The sequence below is a fragment of the Myotis lucifugus genome, unplaced genomic scaffold (assembly GCF_000147115.1).
Source record: "Myotis lucifugus unplaced genomic scaffold, Myoluc2.0 scaffold_0, whole genome shotgun sequence".
Taxonomy (NCBI): domain Eukaryota; kingdom Metazoa; phylum Chordata; class Mammalia; order Chiroptera; family Vespertilionidae; genus Myotis; species Myotis lucifugus.
Genome location: NW_005871048.1, coordinates 64,776,597 through 64,803,918, shown reverse-complemented (window position 1 = coordinate 64,803,918; position 27,322 = coordinate 64,776,597). Strand labels below are relative to the sequence as shown.

The following is a 27,322-nucleotide window of genomic DNA, read 5'->3' as shown; positions in this document are numbered from 1 at the left end:
AAAGTCAGCTAATATTTGATATGTTCTAAGACCAAAGGGGACAACTGGATATAAGTATGGCACAACCCTAGGCTTGGTTTTATTGGCAATATCAATGGATTACTCAGCACTGCTGTCCTATGTGGATTTTTGGAGATAGGTTTTGCTCAGCAGTTCAGATTTCATAATGCTTAGATTACTATGGGACCATGTAAGTACTTACATCTCTGGAAATGACAAGACTGTGGATGTAATAATAAAACTATATGAAGGAAGGGAGTCTTATGAGGATACAACCCCAAAGCTTTCCAGTACTTCAAAAGACCCAATTCTGAGAACGCTAATGCATGACAGAAATGTGATCTTGCTGGTTACTTGTCCATGGGTGATGGGATTGGCAGAGACCAGAGGATGATGAGTGTGTCAGAGGCACCAAGACTGCCATCCTGAGTCAGACCCCTCTGCACATGGTCAGCAATGGTATGCGTGTGGCACAGAAGCTCTGAATGGAGTTGGGAGAGGAAGAGCTTAGAGAACAGGGCAGAATGGTTAACCCAACCAAGGCTCTTGATTAGTTTCCAAGTCACAGCTTGGGAGCTCCTGGAGGTGCAAGAAGAGGAGCTCTGGTTACTTCTCCATCTTCCTCTCATTCACAGATGCAGTGAAAGGTGCGATGCAATGACCGAAACAAAGAACTCTAACATCACTACAGTCAACAATGCCTAGAAGGGACCTCACAGTTTTAATTGTGATGGTGGTATATACTTCCAAATGTCATGGAAAACAGTGCAACACCAGATGCTGAAGACCTGGGTACAGATCAATCAACACCCGTTTTAGTTATACTGAATAATCAGTTACCTTGAGGATAAGGGTCCTGCCCTTCCACATTTTTTTTTTTTTTACTTCATGAAATATTTCATCATTCATTTGAAAAAAAAAATGTCTTGCTTTCTAAAGAAGGAAGAGTTATTGCTAAGCTAACACTCCTTTTAACCAAATAGCCATGTAATATTTGTTACCTAGACAGCTTGCAATCGATTTGTTACTCATTTACTTCCCACTGTCATTCAGAAAGCTTAAAAGTGGTCTACGTAAACACATACAATTGGGCATGTAGCTTTAAAATCCTTATTTATCTCTTTGATTGCTACCTTTTCTTCTTAAAGTTTTAACTCACTGTAGACCTCAGAAGCTTTTTCCTGAATTCTATTTTATTGGGTGCTTAACCATAGTTCCCTTTTGCATCAACCCTTTGGCTTCCAGGGGTTAAATAAAATAGCCCAGGGAAGAAAAATAGATAAAGAATAGCCACAGCGACTAGGGAAGGGCCGGTAATCCTTACTATTGATGATAAGAAACTCTTTTAATGTCTATTGGTCACCTCCAGCAGAACGACCCAGAAGTTGTGCCCTTCAGCTCAAGACCCAGCCAAACTGTCAAAATGTGATATGATATCGGTGCCTCAAATTGGTTTTTATTTTTAATGCATTAAACTTAAAACTGGAGGTTGTTAAATTCCAAGTATATAGAGATAGAAATCCAGAAGAGAAGAAGAGTTCAAAGTCATTGAACTTTAAATTGCCATGAGGAATAATCTGATTTTCTTTATCTTTCCCTTTTCCTGTCCTTCCACCAGTTTCAGCTTCTCTGCTAAACTTCCTGATGTGTTTCTTTATGACACCATACAAGTCCCCAGAGCTACTATCATCCATATTGTGCTTTCAATGGTCCAGAATGCAAGAGCATAAAGGTGATGTTCTTCACAGCCTCACAACCATCGGTCTTCATGGTATGTCTACGCGGTGGTCACTCTATTTAATTTCTATAGTCTTCCCCTTAAGCATTCTGAGATCCCTGAATTTATAACAATCTCCATTTTTATATATTTTTTTATCATCCTGTAATAAGGTCTAAGTAAGTGGCTTTCAGACTGGTCTATGGGAGGTTAGGATAACCATAGCTTCTTATTATGGAAACTGTGTAGGATCCTCAATGAAGATCAGCGCACATTAGTTAGGTTTGTGTGCAAAGATGAGCTAATTCTGTTTGTCAAGGCAAGGCTCAAAACTGTTCGCCTTGGGTCTCTCTGTCGATAGAGGTAGAACTAGAAAGCTGTCAGGAGTCAGCGCTTCTCTCCAGTTTACACTAGTATCATAATTACGGGTAAGCTCTGTGTCAGTTGCTTTTCCATAAATAAAGGTCAAAAGGACTCAATCAGCTTGGGGAGTTTTAAAAATAGTAATGCCTGGGCCACCGGCCCTGAGATCCTATTTACATTGTTCTGAGCTGGCCCTGGTCACCAGGATTTTTCAAAGCCCCCAGGTGATGTTAATGAACACATGGTGAGAACCACTGGCTTGGAGTTTCTATGCAGAGGTGGCAGTGACTGATAGGGATACCGAATGCATTCTTAAAGTGCTAAATCCTAGGAGGTCACGGACTTCATTTGGGGATGTCAGATAACGCATTCTCCAGGTTGACTTACACAGGAATAAAAATAGGTCCCAACCTCAGGGCAGAGAGGTGCCACACACACACTGAGCCCCAATCACACCTGATGACCTGGTGTCCACTGGCTGTGTGATTCCATTTCACACGTCTACACCTCAGATCGGTCAGCCCCATGGCCTGACACAGCACCTTCCCTTTTCATACCTGTCCAGTCTAACTTCTGCTGCACAGTTCTGTGCTAGGGGAACAGGAGGCAGGCAATACATGTTTAGTAAACCACTGTCGCTAAGTGAAGTATGCCCCTGAGCTTCGGAGGAGCTATATGAGCAAGGCTACTCAGCATCATTTTCTTCTCCTGCTGTGAACAAAGTGCTGTGACATCACAGTACAGAAAGCCTTGCTGAATTCTGGAGCCCTGGTCCCAGCAGAGGTGCCTAATACATGCCAGTAGCATCCAGTGATTTCAGATGACTGCATTAATTATTGTAAAATGAAATGCTGACCAATGTCATGGGCTTTACTGCTAGCCTCTAAGTTCTTATACTTTATTGTTCTATAACAAATGAAGGTCATCAGAGCTTTGTGATTTTTTTTAAAAAAAGTTAGCCTAGAGCAACCTCATCAGTATTATCTTCTGCTGTTGGTATCTGTCTTTTATGATATACTTGCAGCTACGCTGAAGGCAGTGTAAGTTTAGGTAAAATGGTACAAAAGACAAAAAAAGGCCGATGGCTGCCTGCTCCATTTAAAATAATTTCTCAGCTGCCCGTGTTTCCATGGGAGGTATATAAAACTGCCTCCCCTTTAACCTATCTTGTAAATAATTCTGAAGCATCATTATGCCTGGGCACATCTGGTCCTGGCTTGCTGCTGAGTCCTTCCATAGCTCGCAGAGCACAGCTTTGCCCGCCACCCCAGCCCCATCTCTACTGCTCCCTGCATCCGGCAGTTCAGATGTTCATGCACCTGTCCATGGAGGATACACTAAGTTCTCCCCAAACACAAACCTTAGGAGAGCCAGGAGAAAGGAGAAGGGTGAGTGCATTGATTTCTCATTAGCTATGCTCCAGTGTTTTTCAGGGTTGGGCACTGGAGCACATACCTACTTCTGGAATGTGCCCACAAGACGCAAGGGGCTGGTTTCTGAAAGGGTCACCTGTGGAAAGGTTACTGGGCAGGGAACAGTGGTGTTGGGAGTAGGGCAGTGCATGCCAGCAGGTGAGCAGAGCATCTGGTGTGATGGAAGGAAAGTGAGCCCTGTGGGGGTATTTACAGACTTTCTCCTCCCCTGACTGCCCAGGGCATCCTATCACCACCTGCTGAGCACTGGGGCACACCCCCTACCCCCACCAATGTGGAATCAGGGAAGGATGAGGGACAGTGCCAGCTGGGGGAGGAAGGAGAGGATTAGGGAGAGAGAAGGTAACCAGGAAGAGAAATCTCAAGGGCTGATTGGAGGATCTGGTGATGAGGGAGAAAGAAGAGGGTTAAATACCAAATCCTCATTACTGTGCTTCAGGAGATGAGAGGAACAGGAACTGGAATTTCACGTCATTTCTGTTGTGACCCCTGACCTCTGGAAGAAGGCCCATTTTAGAGAACCGCCAGCCATTGGGTGGAGAGGGGCAGCGTGAGTGAATACCCACAGCTCTGACGGTAAGTCAGATGGCGATGCTCCCTTTTACAGGTGGTTCCAAAGCATGTTTTCTAAGACACACTTAGAATGTAGATTTAACAAATCTTTTCTAATGACAAGTGGCAATTCTGACTCAGACAAAAGCTTTACTAAAGAATTAACCCCGAAAATGGAGACTAGTTTATTTCCATGGGCATATCAGTTAGAACTCAACATATATTCTAACACACAGTTAGTATATAGTCAATGGTGTTTTTTTTCCCTCCCTTTTAAAAACAGCTCTGAACCTGATAAGATTTATTTGGTCTCTAAACAAAGATTTCTCAGTAGGCACACAGGGACTATTTGGTTCTGAAGTAACAAATACAAGTTTTTTGCTTTAGCTGTCCTTGAAAGCTCACAGCCCATAAGCTTGTCAATTCTAATTTGCTGTGAGTGACTTGAGATATAAGGCAAGTGTGGTGAAAGTCCTTTGGGCTTTTAGCAACCCAAGTTCATCTACTCATTCAACTCAGAACACTTATAGCTTGTTATTTGCATTCACTACCAGGACTTCCTCACCAGGAACCTACTTTTCAATCGAAAGACAAGACATGAATTGTTGCCATCCACTAAAAATGGTGCCTAGTTAAGATACTACTATTGTGCCAGTTTTCCAGTCATTTTTAAGTGGGATAAACACATTAATGTAATGACATGAAGCAAAGAAAAGATTGCAAAATAGTGGTAGTTTTCCATACATCCTCCTTATTTCAGTAAAAAGTTTTTACTGTGGATGTAAAAGTAGGTCGGTAATAAATAAGACAAGGTCAGTGACCAAAAGTACGCACACAGGGTGATTTGATCATAAATTCCTATCTGGGCATTTCATGGTAGGTAGTGATGTTCAGGCCTATAACTTTCCTAGTAAAAGGTCTATTTTGCCTTAAGCAAGCCTAGATACATTGTTCTTGTGTATCTAGGCTAACATACCTTTGAAATGCCAGAATATGTCTCTTTTTCAGACCCCTTCAGAGGCATAACCACCCTCAAGGGAGCACATGGGCTTGTTGCCCTTATACTATTCCTATTTATTGTGAATGCTAAATGTTAACTGTCTTGTAATCCAATCACAGAGATTTCCCCACTTGCTTTTCTGTCTCTTTAATTGACAACCAGTGGATTTCATATCATCTTCCCTACATTCCTCTGATCCCAAAGGTATAAAAGAACTGCGAGATTGCCATTCTCAGGAGCATTTTCTTAGTCCGTCGAGATCCTGCTTCTGCGCATGTCCTGAGTTTGGCTCAAATGAACTCTCATACAATTTTCTATAGGTTTGGATGCTTTTACATCAATAATATAGAGACAACGGACACAGAATATTCATAGTCTGTGTGGTTGAAGACCAAGCCAGATTTTGCATGTCAATGAACCCTCAGCTCCTCTTTGCTGTAATAAAACAAGCTTCCATCTATTTTTAAGGCAAACTGTTTGTTAAAGAGTCATTAAAACTAATTCCATCAACAATTCCAAAAGCTATTAGAGTTAAATATTTAAACTACATTGTAAGTGCCAAAAGGGAGTATTGGCAGTTTGATGCAGAAATAAATGCCACCTGACATACCAGTTGCTTCATTAGTTTGTTTCAGCTTTGGTGCTCCCAATAAAATTTAATTAAATTAGTTTGGATACTTAAAGTTACAGTATATCCTATATAATAAAAGCCTAATATGCAAATTGTCCCCTTGGGTGGTCTTTTGACTGGGAGTTCAACTGCTTGCTATGATGTGCACTGACCACCAGGGGGTGACGCAGCACTGGCAGCTGGTGGCAGTGGAAGTGCTGCCAGCCCTAATGGGCCCTGACGAGAGCAGCAGGATGGTGGAGCAGGTGAGTGGGTGGTGCCAGGTCAAGGTGGGTGCAAGGGGGGGCCTGATCACCCCGCTGATCACCCTGCAGACGGCGATCAGCAGCTGCGGCAGGGGGCAGGGCCGCTGCCTGGCTCCCAGGCACTGAGGGAGCTAGGTGGGGGACCTGGCCCCAATTGATCGCCCTGCAGGTGCAGGTGGGATGGTGGAGCAGGTGAGGGGGTGGTGCCAGGCCAAGGCGGGGTGCCAGGTGGGATTGTGGGGCTGTGAGGCTGGGGGCGCAAGCTGGGGCCCGATCTCTGCAGGCCACCCCAAGGGACTCCCCCCCACCCCCCGCACGAATTCATGCACCAGGCCTCTAGTATAAGGATAAGACTCTCCAGCAGTACCATATTTTAAAAGCAAATACTGAGTAAATCCACTTTAGAAGTTTAATTTACTGCATTGGCCTAATTCTAAACAACTAATATCAACAAGAAGATCTGACGAATTGGAAAGAAATGTTATATAATTTGGTTGAATAAAATGTACCATTGTTAACTGCAAAGTAGTTAATTGGTACCAATGCAATGCAGAAAACCTGCTCCAAAAACTGAAATAAGACTAGATTAGTCCTCCTGTTTTCTGGGCCTCACCTTTGAGATCTTTAAACAAAGGTCTGACATAATGGTCATTATCAATGGCCTTTGTGTTCCAAGTGGGGCTGCAAAGTGAAGTTCAGGGTGAAACTAAGCAAAGTTCAGTCTTCAGGTTTGTTGATCCAAATGGCTGGCTTTTAGCCTAAAAGTCATTTCAATATTAGAAAAGCCAGGTATTTTACATATACACTCAACAGCAGCCAATAAGTTCAAAGCTCACCCTGGATCCTAACCTCAAGGTCTCCACATTCCACCCCATTTTTACATGCTTCAGATCATGGGAATGGAAGCAGAGTCAATGAAGCTAAAATGCTGGTGTGGCTACACCGATGCAGTTATTTAATAAGCATTAGTAAGTAGCTCGCACTGTACTAGACACAGAGGCAAGCACAGGGAAAGAGGTAGGCACGGCTCCTGAGCAGGAGATGGACATTTAAAAATGATCCCCTCACATCACATGTGGTAGTAAGAGCCATGGAGGAAAAGTACACGCTACTCTGAGATGGTTACTGGCCTTGGAGAGTTGGCGGGAGTCAGGGAGGTTTCCTTGAGGAAGTGACAGTTATACTGAGCTGGGAGCAGCCAGGCCTGGTGGGAGGAGAGGGAAGGCAAGGAAGGGCAAGGAGGGTCGAGGAGGCCAGTGCTGCCAAGACAAAGTGATAGACAGGGAGGCCACAGGGAGGTGAGCTTGGAGAGATGGGTAGGACTTTATCATAAGAGAACTGGAAGCTGCTGAAGAGTTTTAATCAGGGGACTGACAAGGTTAGATTTTGATTTATAAAAAGGTATTCTGAATGCTAGATTGAAGGTGGTAAGTCCCAACTGATGTGTTTTATTTCATATTTTGAGGCTACATATTTTACTAGTGAGCAGAACATGGCTAGCTCTCCATGGAGTGCGTGGGCACTGTGAGGTCCCCAGGCTTCACATGGGGACGGCTGACAGCCTGGCACGGGCACTGTGCTATGACAGGGCAAGGAGCAACAGCAGGCAGCACCGAGCTGTGTCCATAGCCTAGGCCGTCCTCACTTCTTCCCCGAGGTGCTGTAATGGTCTTGATGTTGCTGGAGCTACAAAAAGAGAGTCTGGAAATTTATAGTCCGTCCTCTTTTCCCACTGAGCTGGCCTTTCTGCATGAGACTAAGGGGTCAGGGACTCGGGGCACTTTTCAAAATTGAAGCCAACTGGTAATTACTGCAGAAGCATTTTCAATTCGGGGAAGTACTGTGGGCTCTCAAGAAAGTGATTCTTGTAAAAAATGGGCAGAGGTTTCAGAAGGAGACCTGGTGTTGGTGCGCACACAGCAGGAATGTCATGGGCACAAGCATCTCGGTAGCCTTTTGTTCATTTTTCCACTTTGTAGTGGAAACTCTGCATTTCAGTCTGGCCCATTTCTCAGCCTCCCTTGCAGGGGTATTTGGCCACGTCACTAAGATCTGGAAGTATTTCCAAAGGCATGCTCCTAAAATGAAAAAAGCATGTCCTCCCTGGCCCTGTCCCTTCCAAATGCCTGGAATGTGGATGGACTGAGGGTCAGTGAGGAGATGCAGATGGGGCGACACTCCAGAGCACTGAGTGAGACGGAGCCGAGATCATGGTTGGAGTTGTGATATCAGACTGGGACCACTGCCTGAAGAAGTCTTTGTCCTACTCCCCAGAACCTGTGAAAATGTTACTTCATGGCCAAAGGACTCTGCAGGTGTGATTAAGCTAGAGATGCTGAGATGGGGAGATAATTGAGAAGTTCTGAGTGGGTCCAATGTAATCACAAGGGTTCATATAAGAGAGATGAAGGAGGGTCTCGAGAAGGGGATGTGGAAGCAGAGAAAGATATTCAAAGATGCTGGGCTGCTGGCTCAGACTGTGGAGGGAGAGTGGCAGCTTCTAGAAGCTGCAAAAGGCAAGGGAAGGGATTCTCTGGGACCTTCAGAGGGAGCCCGCCCACACCAGCATGCTTTAGCGAAGAGTGTTGAAACCCATTGGACTTGATTTGTAGAACCGTAAGATCATGAATTTGTGTTTTTTTAAGCCACTGAGTTTATCGTAATGTATTCACGCAGCAACAGAAAACTAACACAGAGAACAACACATTTCTAACTTCTTAAAAGCCATGCTTACTAGATACAACTGATTAGAACTGTGGACAACTTGCTTTAATGAAATACCTGTGAGAAGGCACTGCAACAGGTTGCTCATGTGACTTTCCTCTGTTGTCTCCATTTTGGCTAAGGAATAAGGCAGGGAATCATAGATGCCCCGTTGGTTGCTCCACATTCTCTAAGGAAAGTACCGGATCATCCCTCCACAGTTGTGAAGGTGGAGGACAAAAGAGAATTCTCAAGTATTAGCACGTGACCCAGCTCCAGTGTCTACAGATTAGGCTGAAACTTGTCCAGAGGGTGGAAGGGCTGGTGGTGAGAGCATCCTTGGAGGTGGGGGCTAGGCATTCCCGCCTCCCGCTCCAGGGCCCAGGACGCGAACCACTTACTCTGCTCGACCGCGGGTTCTCTAGAGCTTGGGGTTTGCAGGGACTGTATCTTGAGTGACATTAGCAGGTTGATTCATAGACTCGGTGCCGGGGATACACTGACCCTGGAGCTCAGGAAGCTTAAGTTTTACGTCCCCTCTGAGGCCTGTGCCAAGTTTTATATTCCTAAAGTGTACTCTTCTTAAACAGGACTTTCAAAATGATCTAAGCTGCAGGGGCACACACTGATCCACTTTGGTCCATGTGCCATGGAGCAGCAGAGCCTGAGGTGATGGCGAGTTCAGAGGAGTTACCGGAGGAGGCCAGGTCCTGCCAGCGGTCCTCAATTAGGGGCTGTACCAATGAGCAAACACACCACTGTCCCACGAGAGAAGGAGCTAGAACATGGGCATCACCCACAGACATAGGGACCTATGCCAGGCTGCACAGCACTGGCCAGGCTCTCCTCTCCTCCCCCTTCCCTGCTAGAGCCTGGTGGGTGATGGGCACTGAGACACGGAAGGAACAGCTTGTGAGAGGGGAAAAAGATGGAGATGGAAAGAGAAGAAATGGACCAGGCTTTTCCTGCCAAGTGAATTAGACTCTCATAGACGTAACATCATCCGTCTACTGAGAAAGGAGGGCTAAGGTGGAGTGAAGAAACAAGAATGGTGATGAACTGGCATTAAACTGAGGGAGCTTTCTAGTTTCTGATCCCACCCCTTCCCCCTGCTTTCGTCTCTGGGGTATTTTTGTAGGTTTTTATTTAAAAGGTGATGTGTAAAGCCTCGTGAAGGAGTGAGGCACAGAGGAAACGTTTAATTTGGGCTCTGCTAGGGACTTGGGGATCCATCCCACCGACAGCTATAACTTAGTCACTTCTTGTTTAGCAGCTGCCATGTGCATCGATTTCCACTTCTGCACAATTGATTTTTGCTTCTGTTCCCATTTGTGCCTGTTTTTGGACAGATATCATATGATGAGTGTCTGAGAATTGTCTCAGAGAGGTCAGGGGACCTCATGAAGGAAGCCCTTACTTGTCAATACAAACATCCACGAACAAACGCCTAGGATTGTGGAGGAGACAGTATCATAGCTGAGTTAACCTCCGCCTTTTCCTTTCCCCACACAACTTGGCATCAAGTGGTTTAGAAAAGAAAGAACCTGAGAAGCTGAAACTGTAAGTCTTGAGGACACTAGACCTGTTTTAGAATCTGGCTAAACGTCCTTCTGTCCTTTCAGTCATTTCTTTGGGAAGAATTTTCTGGCACAGTAATAAGGTTAATAAATTCCTGAGAAGTAATTTCCTCGATACAATGACAGTTCTACATTCAGTAGTTTCATTTATTTCTGTAGAGGATTTACTGCTTTTCTATCATCCTCTTAGATATTGCAAAGTAAAAAATCTATTAATTTTCAAAATGGTAACATGTTAATGTAAGTATTAAAGTATTTCTCGCCCTTCTTACTGTAAGACTTAAAGATAAAAAATTTAAAATGTTGACTGTGTTGTGCTTTCTTTTCTTCACAGCATTTCAAACTATCTTTCCAGCTCTCACTGGAGTCCTGTGTTGATTACTGAACGTCCAGCAGGTGAGGGTGACGAAGGGCTGGCAAGCATGAGCCCAGGACTTCAGTTTGCAGGACTCCGGGCTCATCACCCATGAGTGGCCAGCATCCTGGAAGCAGCGAAGGACAAGGTGAGGGCTGTGTTCACTCTCTCACCCACTATGGCTTGGACATCTGAGGAAGTCTGCAGGCCTCCTTCTTCCATCCATAATTACTTATTGATTTCCTGTTTTGTGAGTGCAGTGGTGGCCAGAGCCATTGCAATGAAGATAACAGCAGGAAGAAGCGAGCCCTGTGTGAGGCAAACGAGAAGGGCACGACTCCTCCCCATCTTTGCTCATTACTCACTGGTGGAATGGTACGTGCAACCTGAGAGTCTATTTCCCGACAACAAAAGGAAGGACAGTTAAAGATTAGTTTTATGTTTTGTTTCTCTCATCCAAATGACAATAGTGAATGCAGCATCTCTACCTAGAGGAACACGACCTAATTCAGTTTCAAGCACAGGTGGTCTGGCATTCTGTAAGACACCAGCTCATTGTTGCAAGATACTGATATTTCACGGAGCGGGTGGGAGGGTGAATGTACTACCGGGACACAACTGAAAAAAACGCTGGCTGTGAATATTGGTGCGGGAGAATGAGTCTGGTTCCTAACCTTGCTGCCTGTCAAGAGGAGTTTGGCTCTGACATTTGCTCCGTCTTTGATTTGATCCCTGCATTTATGAACTAAGGCTTTTAATTACTCACGGAGAAGCTGAGTAGATGGTGTTCTCTCTGAAGCCCTTTGAAATACTTAGAGCAAAATAATGAGCCTCAGTCCCATAAGCTAAACACTGGGAAATCCTCTCCTCCTACTTGACAATAGGGACTGGCCTGTCCATTTCCATGGTAACTTCACCAGGTCTGCTTTAAGCAGCCCAGGGAGAAGCAAGGGAATGGGAGGACAGAGGTGGATTTCCCTCAGTTCTCAGGGCCTTCTTTCAGTGCCCAGTGCTCAGGGACATTTTCATCACGGTGTCCTAGGCTTCCTGCTCCTCTTCTACTCCATGTGGGGACGTGCCTGTGCCTAAGAGGACAGAGCAGGCTCAGGGGATGTGGAGCTCCGTGATTTCCTATAGATCAATTACCCTGAGAATTGCTATAGATCAACTGCCATGATCCCAGGGCATCACACGGAATGGGCTGGGATGGCTCCAGGTTGCTTTTCTAGGAAACCTCAGTGGTAGCCTGGAGTTTTCTGGGGGCTTTGCTGGGCAGGTGGAAGTCGGGGAATCATGAGGAGCTGGTGTGTTTACTCCAGGAATCTAGAACTGAGTCCCACACAAGGCTGATGTCATGGGAGCTGAAAGGGAGTCTCCTGCTGGCACCGTGGCCTGGGGGCCAAGCACACAAAGGCAGGAATACTCACCGGCACGAGAAACAGTCAGGCATGCTGGTGGTAATCCTTTAATAAGAAGTTATTGGGCCCCAGCTTGAGAGGAAACATGAAGATCTTGTTTGCATTATTAATGACTAAACATTAACACAGGACTATGTAACTATAACTGAAGAAAGATTTTGATCCATAGCCTAAAAACTACGTGTTCAATCTTGGTTGCTTCTGAGTGCAATTGATAAACAAGCTAACATTTTAAGTGACTGCTATGTAAACAGCACTTGGAAGCAAAATAGGCCACATACATTTTAAAACCTAGGCCTGTTACTGAGTTTGTGTTCAGGAAGCTCCACTGAATTGGTCTGGGACTTAATGCATCATGAAGACCAATAAAACAGTGGTCTGTACTGGCTGGGAATTGGATACACTTCCATTTTCTTAGTCATTAAGCTGAGGGTTACATCAGAAGCTTCACAGACACTGGTGGACAAAAGTGGAATTTAGGACTTTGGGAAGCAGAAATCAAGCAGTTTAAGTAAACTGAGAATTGCAATTTTTAAAAAGTTAAACCATCTACTTTATTTTTACCAAAGATATAGAGATGATTTATTTCACTTATTTCTTCACTTTATTCTTATTTTCTAGCTCAGAGTAATGCAGCCTCTTTCAAGCAGCATTTGTATATTTTATGACACACATTTATGGTGGCCCTTAATTCAGAGTTCTGTTCATTAGGAGTTGATATTAATTGGACTCCAGTTGGAGGCAAGTTTCCCTGTAATTTCTCTGACGGAATGACTTTTAATGTAAGTTCCTAATGGAAATCCTCCCACAATTAATATTTGAACCAAGAAAGAAAGTGGTTTTCTATAAAAGTACAAATAAATCTTATCTAGATATTAAATATTATAGCACCTAATGCTGCAATACTTTAAGCAGTAGGCCCAAGCTATTTGTGTGTCTTAAAAGTCATTCTTTAAAAGTTTGAATTAAAAATTTTTTATTCATTCAAATTGATTTACCCTACAATTATTTCAGATTAGTAAGAAATGACCTTAATTCAGACTTGAGAAAGAGATTAGAGATGTTTCTCAGGGAAGGTGATATAAAAAACTTGAGGGATATGAGGAAGATTTAGATGGGCAAGGAGTGTAGAGGATGGAGCACAGACTTGTGGAAAGGTGGAGGGGAAGGGATGGTGCGTGAGCTGGGAACACAGGAGTTAGGTACATCTGGTGGCCAAGGGCGGGCGGAGAGCAGGCATGAGCTAGGGAGCTAAGCTGTTTGGACTCTGCCCTGAGGGCAATGGGAGCCACGGAAAGATGTTGCTCCGGGGACTAATTTAATCAGATTTGTTTTTTAGAAAGTTCACCCTTACCACCCTCTGGAGGAGAATGGACTGGACAGAAGGAATCATGAAGGTGGGGCCGAGTGAGGAGTCTGTGACAATAATCTGGCAGATGAAGACAGTGGTCTGTGGCCATGATTGTAGAAAGAAGTGAATGGAGAGCATTATGCTAAGTGAAATAAGCCAGTCAGAGAAAGATAAATATCACATGATCTCACGCATTTGTGGAATATAATGAACAACATAAACTGATGAACAGAAATAGAAGCATCAAACAGACTGTCCAACCTATGAGGGAAGGCGGCGGGTGAGGGGATAAGAGATAAACCAAAGGACTTGTATGCATGCATATGAGCATAACCAATGGACACAGACAGTAGGGGGGTGAGGGCATATGCTGGGAGGTGGGCATGGCCAGGGAGAGGTCAATGGGGAAAAAAGGAGACTTATGTAATACTTTAAAAAATAAATAATTAAAAAAATAACAACAAAAAAAGAAGTGAATGGAGGTGGAAGTCTGGGCTTTCTGATGGTTGGATATAGACATGTGAAGAAGAAGAAAGAGCCAGATGGCTCCTGGCAGTGGCCTGGGTGATGGGTGGAGGGCTGTGCTAATCAGTGATCAGAGGTGCAGGGAGAGGGGTGGAGTCCAGGAGAAGTAGGTCTGTTTGAGATCTGATTTGTTAGAGGTGCTGTGGGCATCTGTGTAGGTTATTGAGTATGGGGTTAGATGTAGGAAGAGAGATTAGGCTGGAGAAACATTCAAGAGACCACTACATGTGGATGGTGACTGAACCCAGGGAGCATTAGGGACACCCAGGAAGAGGCCACGCATGAGGTGAGAAAGATCTAAACACAGAACCCTGAGGACATCGACATTTACAGAATGAACAGGAAGAGGAGACAATTACGGATGGAGAAGTAGCACCCAGAGAGCCTGAAGAAGCTCAGGGATGGCGATGTCATGGGGGTCAGGAGAAGATGATTGTTGTGGGTCATGCTATTTTACCACATTTTCAACCTAGAAATGAACAGGATCATGGCACGGCCTTTTCTCGGGGAAATATGGCATGCATGCTATTTAATGAGCCAGGGCTGGAACTCACATCTTCATATCCCAACCCCAGACTTCTCCATGGTCCTCAAGCCAACATTAGTCTTCAACATACTTGACCTGCCATATTCATCACTAAAATGAAATAAAATCACTAACCACTTCTAAAACCCTGGTAGCTCTAATTGTCATTAATGGTCTTCCTACAAAACCTAATTTGTTTTAACTAAACCCCACTGTGCAAGACTCTTCCTTCTGGGACTGTTTCAATGCAAATATCCTAGGCAGACACAGCTGCTGAGGAGAATGACTGTGGGAGGGGACACTGGGTTAGGCATCTAGGGGCTGGGAGGAGACGGGTAGAGGGAACCAAGAAGAAAGCAATCTGTGAAAATGTAGGTCGAAGTGAATGACAATGATGGTGATGATGACAAAATGAAATCCTGGATCCACATGTCCAGCTGCCTGTGGACAGGATGGCAAGGAGCATCTATCAGCCAAGCAGTATGGAGAAATGTCTTAGAATTAACAACAGTGGTCTTGTTGGTATATGCCTCTCCAGTTTATGGAGCTCTCTGCTGACTGCTGTCACATTGGGGACAATCAGCAATCCTGGAAAGCCACTGTTATGCTGCTCACTTCATGGATGAGAAACCCAAGAGACTGCGGTTGGACTGACAGAGAGATGCCGCAATCTCCATGAAAGGATGCAAAGGTTCTATGATGCAAGGGTTCAGGAAAGTTCAACTCTGGTGCACAAACCCCTACGGCCCTGAGGTCATGTCCAGCAGTCTGGAGAGAACATTGTGCCAGATAGGAGAACTGCCACAGACCATTTTAAGGGGGTATTTGGTCTCCCAGAGACCGGTAGGAAGGGATGCTCACAGGTTTGGATAACTGGAGAGAGAACAAGTCCAGCGTGCTGACCGAGAGGCCTGGTGAATCAGAGGGTTCCTTGTTGCCCCTCAGCCAAAGTCAATTCTACGCTGATGGGCAAGGGGGCTCAAGAAAACTTGCCCAGGGTCACACTGCTAGTAGGTGGCAGGCGGTGCCTTTAACCTCTGGCCATTTGATTCTAAGTGCTTTGCTCTTTGTACTTCACCAAATAGTGTGATGAGCCTCTCAGACACTATTCGCTCCCTAGCTTTGTTAGTAGTGGGAGTCTCAGCCTCAGGGAAGGATCAGCTCATCTCTTTCTTCTGCTTCAAAAAAAACTTGGAGGGTCCCGCCCCCACGTGGCTCAGTGGTTGAGCATCGACCTATGAACCAGGAGGTCATGGTCATGGTTCGATTCCCAGTCAGGGCACATGCCTGGCTTGCAGATTCGATCCCTAGTGTGAGGTGTGCAGCAGGCAGCCAATCAATGATTCTTTCTTATCATTGATGTTTCTATCTCCCTCTCCCTCTCCCTTCCTCTCTGAAATCAATAAAAATACATTAAAAAAAAACTTTGGAGGGACAGATTCATTTTGGGAGCTACATTGCAGAAGGGGTGCTGTTGAACTTGCATGCATGTGGGAAAAAGGGAACACAATGGTGAAGGCCATGGCAATGCCCGTGTATTAGAGCTGAGCATGTCAGGCCTGGGAAGGGCCAGCCTTGTGGGACAGGATGGCTATGTTACAGAGGGTAAGGCTTTCAGAAGGAAGAGAAATTTGACTTTTGCAGAATGGCGTTGAAGGGCAGAAGCATCAGATAAAGATTTTTGCTTAATGCAAGTAAGAAGCTCTGAATAAGCACAGCCATTCTGAAATGGAATAATATGCCTCATTAGGTAGTAATTGCAATTGATATTAAAGGTATTTGAACACAATGAAAGGAGCCAATACTGCCTTTTTGCCTCTGGTAACGTAACTACCTTCCTCCTGCCACAAAGGCCTCGCTGCCACCTTGCCCGTTCTCCCTCCCAGCAGGACGTGTGGTATGACTGAGTTCTTGGTCCTGGGATATGAGCAGGAGTCTGACAACTTTTGTACCAGTTGCTTAAAAGGACATCACCTGCCCTCTCTCCCCTCTCCCTTCCTACGGGCTGCAGTGAGAGGGGGAAGGGCTAGGGGGCTTTGCCCAAACAGCCAAGGACAGCACCCCCGTGTCAGGCAAAGCAACAGGACAATCCCAGGATCACACACTGGTCCCAGGCCACCTGCCTAACCAGATATCATGAGAGGGAAAGAGATACCTGTGTAGCTTGGGCTTCTGTATTTTTGAGTCCCTCTGCTAGAATGCTGTGTTCAGATTAGTATAACTATTTTTTGGACGTGTACAGATTGTTAAGGTATTGTATCAGGAATTGTTAGCAATGATTTCTGTAATTTTATAATTCTATGTCCATCCCCCCAATAAAAGAAAGATTTATCTATTTTCTTCCCAAACCAGCTGTCCCAACAGTCTTCAACATAGTCAAACATAGGTAATCCAGTAGGTCAGTGGCCTCGTTTTTTAAAGTACCAAGGTTCAAAGAAGTCAAGAACTTTTGATCTCCTGATTCTCTTTTATCCCCATGTCAGGCCTTTCCTAAGGCTCATCTTCTTTTCCTTTAGAAAACATCTTCTGCAGTGACACAGGTGATAAGGAAATGTTAAAGTTCTATTTGTGGTTATCTAAATGTGGGGACTGGCTTATTTATTTATTTTTCTAAAGCAATGCATCACTTAGGCAGTGTGGGATAATATTCTCCTGTTCTTGTTTTCCCTTCGGGGAGAACCCGAAGTCCAGGCCTCCCTGAAGTTGAAGGTCTGGATAACACAAATATGTTTTCGCTCTAAGGAATTGAACATCATTTTGTATTGGTCGACACACTCGGCCAGAAGAATACTTTGATGTATTAAATACATCTCTAAGTAAAATGAAGGAGTTGAGCTCATAAAATGAGATGCCAGCCTCCCTGCCTGGGTTCTAGGAATAAATAAGCCAGGGACAGATGGGCCTTTAATTCTGTCCCATAGATTTGCCATTTTTTTTGATACATTTTATTGATTTTTTACAGAGAGGAAGGGAGAGGGATAGAGAGTTAGAAACATCGATGAGGGAGAAACATCGATCAGCTGCCTCCTGCACACCCCCTACTGGGGATGTGCCCGCAACCAAGGTACATGCCCTTGACCGGACCTGGGACCCTTCAGTCCAAAGGCCGACACTCTATCCACTGAACCAAACCGGTTAGGGCTGCCATTTTCATTTCAAATTTCTTCACTCATCTTTTTCCTCTTATCCTTAATGCCCTCACCTCTTTTCTCCCAATTTATGCAAACTCCATGAATGTTTTAAGATTTTGCTCGACAATTTTCCTACTCTTAATTCATCCCTTAACATCTGTGGTGTATAATTCCAAACTGAATAAAGTTGCCAATAATTATTCCATATTTCATTTTCACCCAGGGTAGCTACTCTCCAGCTCTTGTGTTTTCTCTGAAACTCTGCCTGTTCTAAGCCTATATTAGGTGTTTAGTAAATAGATCTGACGCACAGATAAGTAGAAGATATGGATCATTTTTTTAATGATATGAAAATTGTCAAAGAAGAACAAGATAGAGGTCTATTCCCCCACTGAATAAAAACAATTCCCGAGGATGAATGAATTCGGTTTTCTCCCCAAATGGGAGTTTCCAAAAGAAATGCTTTTGTGAATGTTGAGCTTTGCTATTAGCAGCACTTAAGATACTGAGCACAGAGGTCCTCACTTCCTTTCACATCTGCGTAACTTGAGAATTATTAACATCAGCTCCTCCTCCATCCTTTCTCATCACGGGTCAATTAAAAACATCACCGACAGTTTCTCCAGCTCATGCTTCTCTAATCTCCTCGCATGAAACACATTTTAAACCATCTTTCACTTTCAAGTTTTAGCTCCATTAAATTCCTGTCAACACATTCTTTTTTATTTTTTAACATGGAAACAGAAAGACAATGATACTTTTTGAACTCTACCACTGACATAGAAAAAAAAGTAGGATTGAAAACTCATACTACTCAAGAACAAGTAACTTGTTGAGTCTCCCAAAGCAGTTTCCCTCCAATGCACATACGAGAAGGATTATTTCAACAAAAGATCAGAGGTAGAGTGGAGTTTATTTGAGGCACTAATATTTCTCGGAGCTTCTGGAACCACTGATTCAGAATGACCGGCCCTTTTCTAACTTATGGCGAGTCCTTCTTGTCTCGCTGCCTGTTTATCTGAAGGATCCTGTCCTGCGAGAGAATTCACTCGGCTGCTGGAGGGGCTTGAGAAGGCAGTTACCAGAGATGCTGGGATATGAGCTTCAGGCAAACCAAAATGGAACCCACAACATGTGAGATGAAGGGTTTACCAGTGGTTCTCAACCTTCTGGCCCTTTAAATACAGTTCCCCATGTTGTGACCCAACCATAAAATTATTTTCGTTGCTACTTCATAACTGTAATGTTGCTACTGTTATGAATCGTAATGGAAATATCTGATAGGCAGGATGGTCTTAGGCGACCCCTGTGAAAGGGTCGTTTGACCACCAAAAGGGTCGCGACCCACAGGTTGAGAACCGCTGGTTTACCCTAATATGCATACTCGGTAGGAGAGGATATAATTCATCTAGGATGCTCCTTTCACACTGCATTTTGCAATCTCTATTTCAGCTTCCTCTCAGGGGATAGGAAAATCTTGAAAGGGAAATACATAGGCTAAACTTCATAAATTTAAAGTGCAAAGTATGAACCCCTAAGGGAAATAGGAAGGCCTTGGGGAAATCTAGAAATAGACTATACGTAAGTAGAGCCAGTTATTAAGTATTTATATTTTCCCATCGGCTTAACAAAGGACAAATTTTCCCTCTGGCAAGATGGGTTTTGCGTCCTCTGATGTGGGCTTCTTGCTGCTGAACATCACCCCCAGCCCAGAACTGGTAGGCTGGGAGGCAGGGGAAGACATGGGGGCTCTCTCTCCTGCTCCTCCGCCTTGCTGGCCACCAGGGGCAGCAAGGATTCGTGGGGACAGTTGTCAATGGAAGCCCATGCCTCTCCTCCAGCTCAGGTTATGCTTTCTGAGTCCCCACAGAAATCACTGATGTTTTCCTCCCCTATTTCTTAACTCAAACCTACTGTGCAATCACCAGTCATTTAAACTACCCATGTTTGCTGGTCTGGTAGCAACAAAAGAACAACTTCTGGGAAACCTTGTTGAATAATTCTCCCCTCCTAAGCAAAAAAAGAGAAGCTATGCATACCTTTTTAGTAGCATTTGGAAATGAGGTGTAGAATCTAAGTTTCTAGACGCAACATTTTTCTCTTCAGGTTTTATTTGTAAACCATTTTGGGGATGAAGAATTCTTTGAAATGTATTTAAAAAATTTCCTGCCTGCCTTGAGAGAGGGTACTGAACACAGCTTCTTCCTCATGCTCCGTGGCCGGCTGGCGGCAGGAACCTGGTGAGGGCTGGGCTGGGAACACGGGTCAGACTGTTGGGCCTTCCACCCAGTGTTCCTGGACTTCCTGAATTGCTTTTTCTATTTCTTTCGGTCTCCTCTCCACAATTACTTGTTGATGCTTGCTGTTTGTCTGTGTGTTTTTTTTTTAATTTCTTTTACAAAATCCCTTAGTTCATTAATTTTTAGTTGATCATAAAATATGGAAGCTCAGGGGAAAAAAGCTAATTTTGTTTCTTGTCAGAAGAGCTAGGCTAAGGCCCTATGAGTGCGGATCTGTCCAATCCAGAAAGTTCCTGGGTCTTGGTGTATGTCCAGGGTACACTTGGTGACTGGTTTCTTCTGCTTCGTCATCAATTCTTCCCTTTCAGTTGCTTCTATTACTCAGACTGTTGGGACAAGTAACCTCCACATCTAGGATGCATCGTGCTAGGACCAGGTATAGTGTCCTTTGGCTGAGGGCTGTGTATTGCTCATGAGCCCAGAGGGTAAAGCAAACCTTACCTTTTTGTAGAGACTCCTCAGGTCTCGGTACTGCCACATGCTGTTGAGGACCTGAGATGCGGCCTTGACCACTTTGGGAGAATGTCTGGTAAGAAAAGACAGGACATGCAAGATGGTGAGTGGACACACGATTGTCAGGACGTGGCAAGAACAGACATCCTCCTGGCTTTCTGGCTGTTCCTCTCAGCCTGGGGAGCACAGCGGATAGTTCACCAGTCTCCAGCCTCATTCTCATCAACACACCCCTGAGGGCGGGAGACAGGAGCACACCACAGTTTGCCAAAGAGTGTCCAAAATGCAAACAGAAGAGTCAGAAGGCACAAGTTTAGCATCTGACTATGAAACAGAAGAGAAAAATAGCGATTAGGAAGGGCCAGATTCGGGGGTTTTAACAGCACGTTGCGCAGTTAGATGAACACGATATTCATCTTCTCAGCGGAAGCGTGAGAGCATCGCCAGTGTTGGCTCTACATGCCTGCCTGGCTTCAGGGACTTGCTCTTCACCTGCTGCCGATGCCAAGAGCAAGAGATTGGCAGAGCCACAGACAGTGGGCACACGCTGCCGTGTGTGCTCTCACAGGTACACAGAGGAAGAGAAAGCATCTACAAGACAACCCTTCCTACGATGAACGTTCCATCCTTTGGGCCATAGTGAGAAAGTAAGGTCACATTAGACCTTTGGATTAGTGGTTCTTACCATTTTTTTTTTTTGAGTCATGGCTTTGAAATCCCTGTGAAACTATAACTAAATATTTTGCCTTTTGGTTCAGTGCCACTCTGCATCTCAAAACAGACAGATCAATATGTCCATGTGGGTGTAATTCTATCAACTTCTTGGAAGTCACTTAGACTAGTGGTGAGGGAAAACTATTAGCTACCTGCGGATTCTTTGTTCTAACCGGCTGGTTCTACAACCCAAGACTAATGGCTGCCACTGACCTCATGCCCATATCAGGGGCTGGCACACTTTTTCTATAAAGGATCAGAATACGAATATTCTCTGCTTTGGGGGCCATATGGTCTCAGTTGCAGCTACTCAATTCTGCCATTGTAGCATGAGAGAAGTCATAAACAATACATGACGGAATGATGTGGCTGTGCCAATCAAGTGTAATTTACAAAATCAGGTGGTGGGTGAGATCTGGCCCAGGAGCCATAGTTTGCCCATCCTGGTCTATCTGAATGGTGACTCCTGGAGCTGCACAGATTAGAACCAATGCAAAGTCCACTCCCAAAGCTGACCCATGAGGCAGTGGCCCATCGACACCCTGAGAGAGAATATCTGAATCGAGACCACAAATGCCTTTGAAATAGAATGTGAGCAGATGGTTAGATGGGACCAAGTTGAGGTTGGATTTGAGAGCCGGAGTAAAATGGATGTTGCGAGAATAAGCATTTTGTAAAGAAATTATGGGATGTTAATACATGGTCAATTAAATGTGTGCTATTTTCCTGGATCTTCATGTTAGCAATTTAGACCAACTAAGTCTAAGGTTTCTTCACTGGCAACAGTAACAATCACTCTTACTATTATTATTACTGAGATGGAATTCAGTATTGGCTGTTGGTAAATCTATTAGTTATATCATGTACTTTTAAAAGAAAAAATATAGTTATTATAAATTCTAAATTATGTTCCTTTATGAGAGATGAATTATAGTTAAGTAACAGACATATTTTCATTTTACTAAAATGGATGATTGCTAAATGAGTTCATAATTTATGCCAGTACCATGCTCTAAATGTAATATTAAATTCCTTTGACTTAAAGACAGAGAATTTTAGATCTCTACATGGATATAGATACAGGTACATTTTAATCTCATACAATTAATGCTGAACAAAGATAAAATCCTATGTTTGCTGTGTTTTATCATTGTTAGCTAGATATTTATCCATGACAATAATCAAACAACTCTAGAGAAACATTAATATTCAGGTAGTGATAATGTAGTTGAAACATATGTATTAATTATGCAAAAATTCCTCTGACACAGAGTAATTTTTTGTTTCTACTTCTTGCTTAGTTACAAAATAAAGACCGTGCATGTGTAATGATAGCAGGTTTTAACCTTTCAATTAAAATGCCAATACAGCTCAGTGTTATAATAACATGCGAAGGTTAAAGAATCATTGCTTTCTTAAGGACTTTAACATAAATCCATCCACTAGAGTGGTGCCATAGCAACTTCTACTTGAAAAACTATACCTATTGATTGAAGGACTTGAACAATTGAGTGTTTTAAATGTGACAAGTGATTTTAACCTCAGCCACAATACACACTTCCTTACTGACAAGTAGCAGTTGAGTGTGTTAGTGGCTTTTCTGTCTTATGACAAAATACAATGGCACATTCAACACTATTTCCTATATAACTGTTAAAATTAGAAAAAAAAACAAATGTACTTTTAAAACAGATGGATGTGACAGGATGTCCATAATGGGTGTTTAAAATGATGTGAACAGCATAATATATGTTATTGAGACTGCAAAATGGCATGTATACAGCTCCTGTAAAAGTCATTAACAATTACACAATGTTTGATCTTCACCAGAGGTGTCAAATTAGGGCGGCGGAAGATTTCAGTTGGTTCAGTTGATAGTGGGTGTTTGAAACAGCCATTCCAGCAGTAGGAACTCAGACCACCACTCCCAGGGTTGTGTTCACAAGACACAGTGTGTTGTGCAGCTCAAACAGATTGTGATTGGCACCTTGACATGTTTAAGTCTGTGGATATCTATATATAAAAGCCTAAGCAACCGTTCGGCTGGTAGCTATGACATGCACTAACCACCAGGGGCAGATACTCAACGCACAAGCATGGAAACATGGAACAGACTGATGAATCTCAGAGGGAAAGGGGGAAAGGAGAGGGTAGGAAGAGATTAACCAAAGATCTTATATGCATACTAGAGGCCTGGTACACGGATTCGTGCACCGGTGGGGTCCCTCGGCCTGGCCTGCAGGGATTTGGACTGAAACCAGCAGTCTGACATCCCCCGAGGGTCCCGGATTACAAGAGGGCACAGGCCAGGCCAAGAGACCCTACCGGTGCACAAATCCGTGAACCAGGCCTCTAGTTTAAAAATAAAACTTATAGATACGTAACATGGAAAACCATAGGTAGGTCCATTTTTTTATTTGTGTTTTCTCATATTAAATTTAAAAACAGGTTTGAGTTAAACTTATTTCTATAAATGCTTTTTAAAGGACAATATAAGGCAGACAGATTTGCAAGCATTTTATTAATTAACTATAGTAAATTGATATTCCTCCCTTTTCCAATTATAAAATCATCCCCAATTCCCAAACTTTTATTTTCAATAAAGAATTTCTATTTTATTAAAGCCTGTCTAGAAGGACAGGATGTCTCTCTCTGACTATTGTTGTAACAGCTGAATGATGAATGGTGAGTTTAGTGCTAAGATTCAGACCAATGCTTCTGGATTCATTTTAAGAGCGGTGAGAGGTAATAACCAAATAAACGTGAGAGAGGAGGATATCTGCAGCTATAAAAACCTGTTTTGAACCCCAAATTAGCCACTATATAAACAGGAGATAAATCACATGAAAGAATGGATGAAACTGACTATAACTTGGAAGATGCTTGACTCAACTCAGTGCAACATTTCTTATTAAACATGTAAATCCAGATTAACATTGTGGAAAAAAAAAGATAAAGGAACAATGAGATGCAACAAGTGACTATTCCATAAAGAAATTTCATTCAAATAAGAACATTTCTGGGATAAACTATAGTGAAAGAACCTCCCAATACCACAGTAGTCAACCGAGTCATGAGTTATTAATCAAATTGAAATTACCAGTGAGACTAGCTTTCACTCTGGGGTGGGAAGACTGGAAACCATTTGCTGTTTTTGTTCTCTTGATTATCAGAGCCAAATGCTTTCCAGTGACATTCGATAGTATTACCCATTACCAGGGACTGTCGGGCACACTTAGAACCCATTCTACCAATACCATCTGACTTACTTATCTCCTTTGCTTTTGGAGATGCCAACCAACTTCTCGATGCCACCTGCATCCCGTAAGGCCTTGGCGTTCTCCATGTTCTTGGTGATCACTTCGTGTAGGGTGCAGCAGACGGCTGTCACCGTGTCGTCCGACATGGCCTTGCTTGCTGCATTGTTGCTGTTGTTCCCGCCTGGAAGCCTGTGGACCAGGTCTCGCATGGCATATTTACCTTTAAGAAAAAATAAAGGGAAGAGTTGAAATGAGGGTAAAATGGAGGAAGAGGACAGAGGGAGAGGTGGGAACAGGGGAGAAAAAGAAACACAAGAGATAAGATTAATGCAATCTTGTCTGTTTCCCGTTACTGAGTTAGTCTCCATTGGGTAACTGTGAACATATACAGAGAACACAGTATTTCCTCATGGTGAATGCATGGTCTTAGATTGAACCTTTGGGCAAGTTATTTCATTGCCTCTAAACCTCAGCTTTTCACATCTGTAAAGCAAGAACAATGGTGGGATAGATCTCACAAGATTTTTGTTAAGATTAAGTTAGTAAATATGTGGAAAGCATTTAACACACAAGGGTTACTGAGGACCTAGGCATGGATAGATGTTAACAATCAGTAGTTTACTACTTGGCATTCACAGAAGTCAAGAAAACACAGTAATTCTAACGTAACCACAAAAATGCTTTGATGGGAGCTATGTTGGGACCTGTATTATTTTACAAGAGTCACACCGCAAATATGTGAAGAGCATGATCAATATATTACTTCTGTGTTCTGGCCCCTATGAAGCAAAGAGAAACATATAAGGTGAGGGAGAGAAGCTTTACAAATAATATATAACTAGGTGTCTTTTGAACCAGAGTAACTGGATAATCTGCTTGTCTCAATGATAGGATTTCCTGGTATGGTTCTACCATATAACATTTCCTAATTTGACATGTTTTTCTTCATGTGAAAATAAAATAAAATCCAACTTTGCATCCTTAATTTGTTTTATCATTATTAATTTTGCCACTCCCAATGACAAAGGTACTTATAATGACATCTTTATGGAATACTTCTAGTTTACAAAGCACTTTAGGCATTGCCAATAACCCCGTAAGACAATTAATTCATCCCACCTGCAGCTTCCAATTCTGTTCCATTAATTTACTCCTGGAACTAAGTAAATGAGTGCCTGCAACAAAGTTGGCTGTTCTTGAATTTTTCACTTAGAATTGGCACATGTCCAAAGTTAAATCCCTTCCTTACCTCCCATCCCTTATTAGACATGTTTAGCTAACAGCTAAAAACTATTTGAAATATTTTCCCTCCATACATGCCTGTAAGGGATAGCCTCTTTTTAGCTGTCTAATTCTCTTGTGCTTAGTGCCTGGGGGTAGGAAAAGGAACCTCTTGGGAGGAAGCAACGATATCTTAATTCTAGGCAGTAAAAAATAAAACATAAGCCCTTGTAATTTTGGTATCTTCTCTTGTCCTATCTATGTATAGGTGACTTATTTTAGCTTGGATCAAAAAATGCTGATGTTGAAATCACTGAAATAGGAAAATGTCTTCATTCACTTTATGATAGCTGAGAAATGTGTGACAAAATGGTTTGCCTGAAAACCCCTAAATGTAGCACATTTACTTCCTTTTAATATTTTTTTTTTGTGGTTGTTGTTTTATTTTGAGAGAGAGAGGAAGGGAGAGATAGAAACATTGATGAGAAAGAGACATCTATTGGCTGCCTCCTGCACACACCCTCCTGGGGATTGAGCCTACAACCTGGGCATGTGCTCTGACCAGGAATCGAACCAGTGACCTCTGAACCAGTTTCCGGACAGCATATTTATTTTCTAATGACAGCACTTAAAATTGTTTGGAGAAGATCTTTTGCACCTGGGCACTCCTCTGAGCAACTTGCTTTAACTATTTATCATTAAGTCACATTCAACTCTGGCTAACAGTTTACCATGTGGAGCTCAGCCTGCTGATGACTTTATCAGTTCCTTAACCCCCACAATCCACAAGCCATTGTAAGACAAACCTGAGTTCTGTAGTAGCTAGAAAATGGATGAGTTCTTTTTTCTTTATAAAGGAAGAGATGGAGGAATGAATCAGAAAACTGTTTCAATTATTGTGCATACAGGGCATTCACACTCCTGATGGCGTATGGAAGACTGGTTTTGTGACCTTGGACATTGTCAAGGTTGAAAACAAAAACAAGGAGAGGGCGAGGATTCGGCTGCGGCATTTTAACATTTTTGTTGTTACTGTCATTTTTTCTAAACGACAGCAGATAAATGTGAAGATGTGGTTTCATCCTGCACGGCTTTCTAACCAGTGAGCCCTTAATGAGCTGCAAGGTGTCCCTGCAAGGATCAGGTGGCAGAGACGGTCACTTCCCCCAGAACGGCCCGTGTGCTGAGTAAGCACTATCATTTTCCATGTGCTCCACGGCCTGGAAGACAGCAGGAGCCACTGCTGTATAACCCCCACAAGCTGTCGAGGAAGCCCATTGGAAGATTTGATTTCTATTATTTCCAATCTAGTTCACTGACATTTTACTAGGCAATTCAAGATTCTTCATTCGGTCTATGTATTAACCTATTTGAAGGGATACATTTTAGACTACATTTTGACCATCCAAGTGGAGAAACAAATCAAGTAAAATTATTCCAAAGGGCAGAAGACCGCTGGGAAGAACCTGTTGATTCTTTTAAGGGCATGCAATTGTGTTAGCCTTTGATTATGCTGCTGAGAAAAGCCACCTTCTCATACTGGAATCATATCTTCACGTGAAATTTGGGTAGCAAGAATAGCTTTTTAGCTTTTCCTTGTGCATAGGAACTTTGAAGCTTATTGGCGGGAGTGGTGGGTGGGGAGAAAATAAGGACCATAGAATAATTTCAGCCACAGTGACCTTGAGTGGCATGCTAATAACAGGCGTTCAGAGAAAGTGGATTGGACTGGGTTGTCATGGCAGGTTTGCTATGGGAAGTGGGCATCTAGAATTTGTTCCATAGATCAGGGGGACAACAAAATATTTTACAAAGGAGATTCTTGTGCATCAAGGCAGAAGGTTTCA

The 27,322-nt window shown here is 43.3% G+C and overlaps 1 protein-coding gene across 1 annotated transcript in view; it reads right to left on the bottom strand.

The window, feature by feature from the left end:
• Nucleotides 1–27,322, bottom strand: part of CTNND2 (catenin delta 2) — a 473,749-nt gene that overhangs the window by 17,767 nt on the left and 428,660 nt on the right. Inside the window, 2 exon segments of the mRNA XM_014453371.2 lie at nucleotides 20,269–20,353; nucleotides 24,264–24,474. Coding sequence (XP_014308857.2) covers nucleotides 20,269–20,353; nucleotides 24,264–24,474 — 296 coding nt within the window.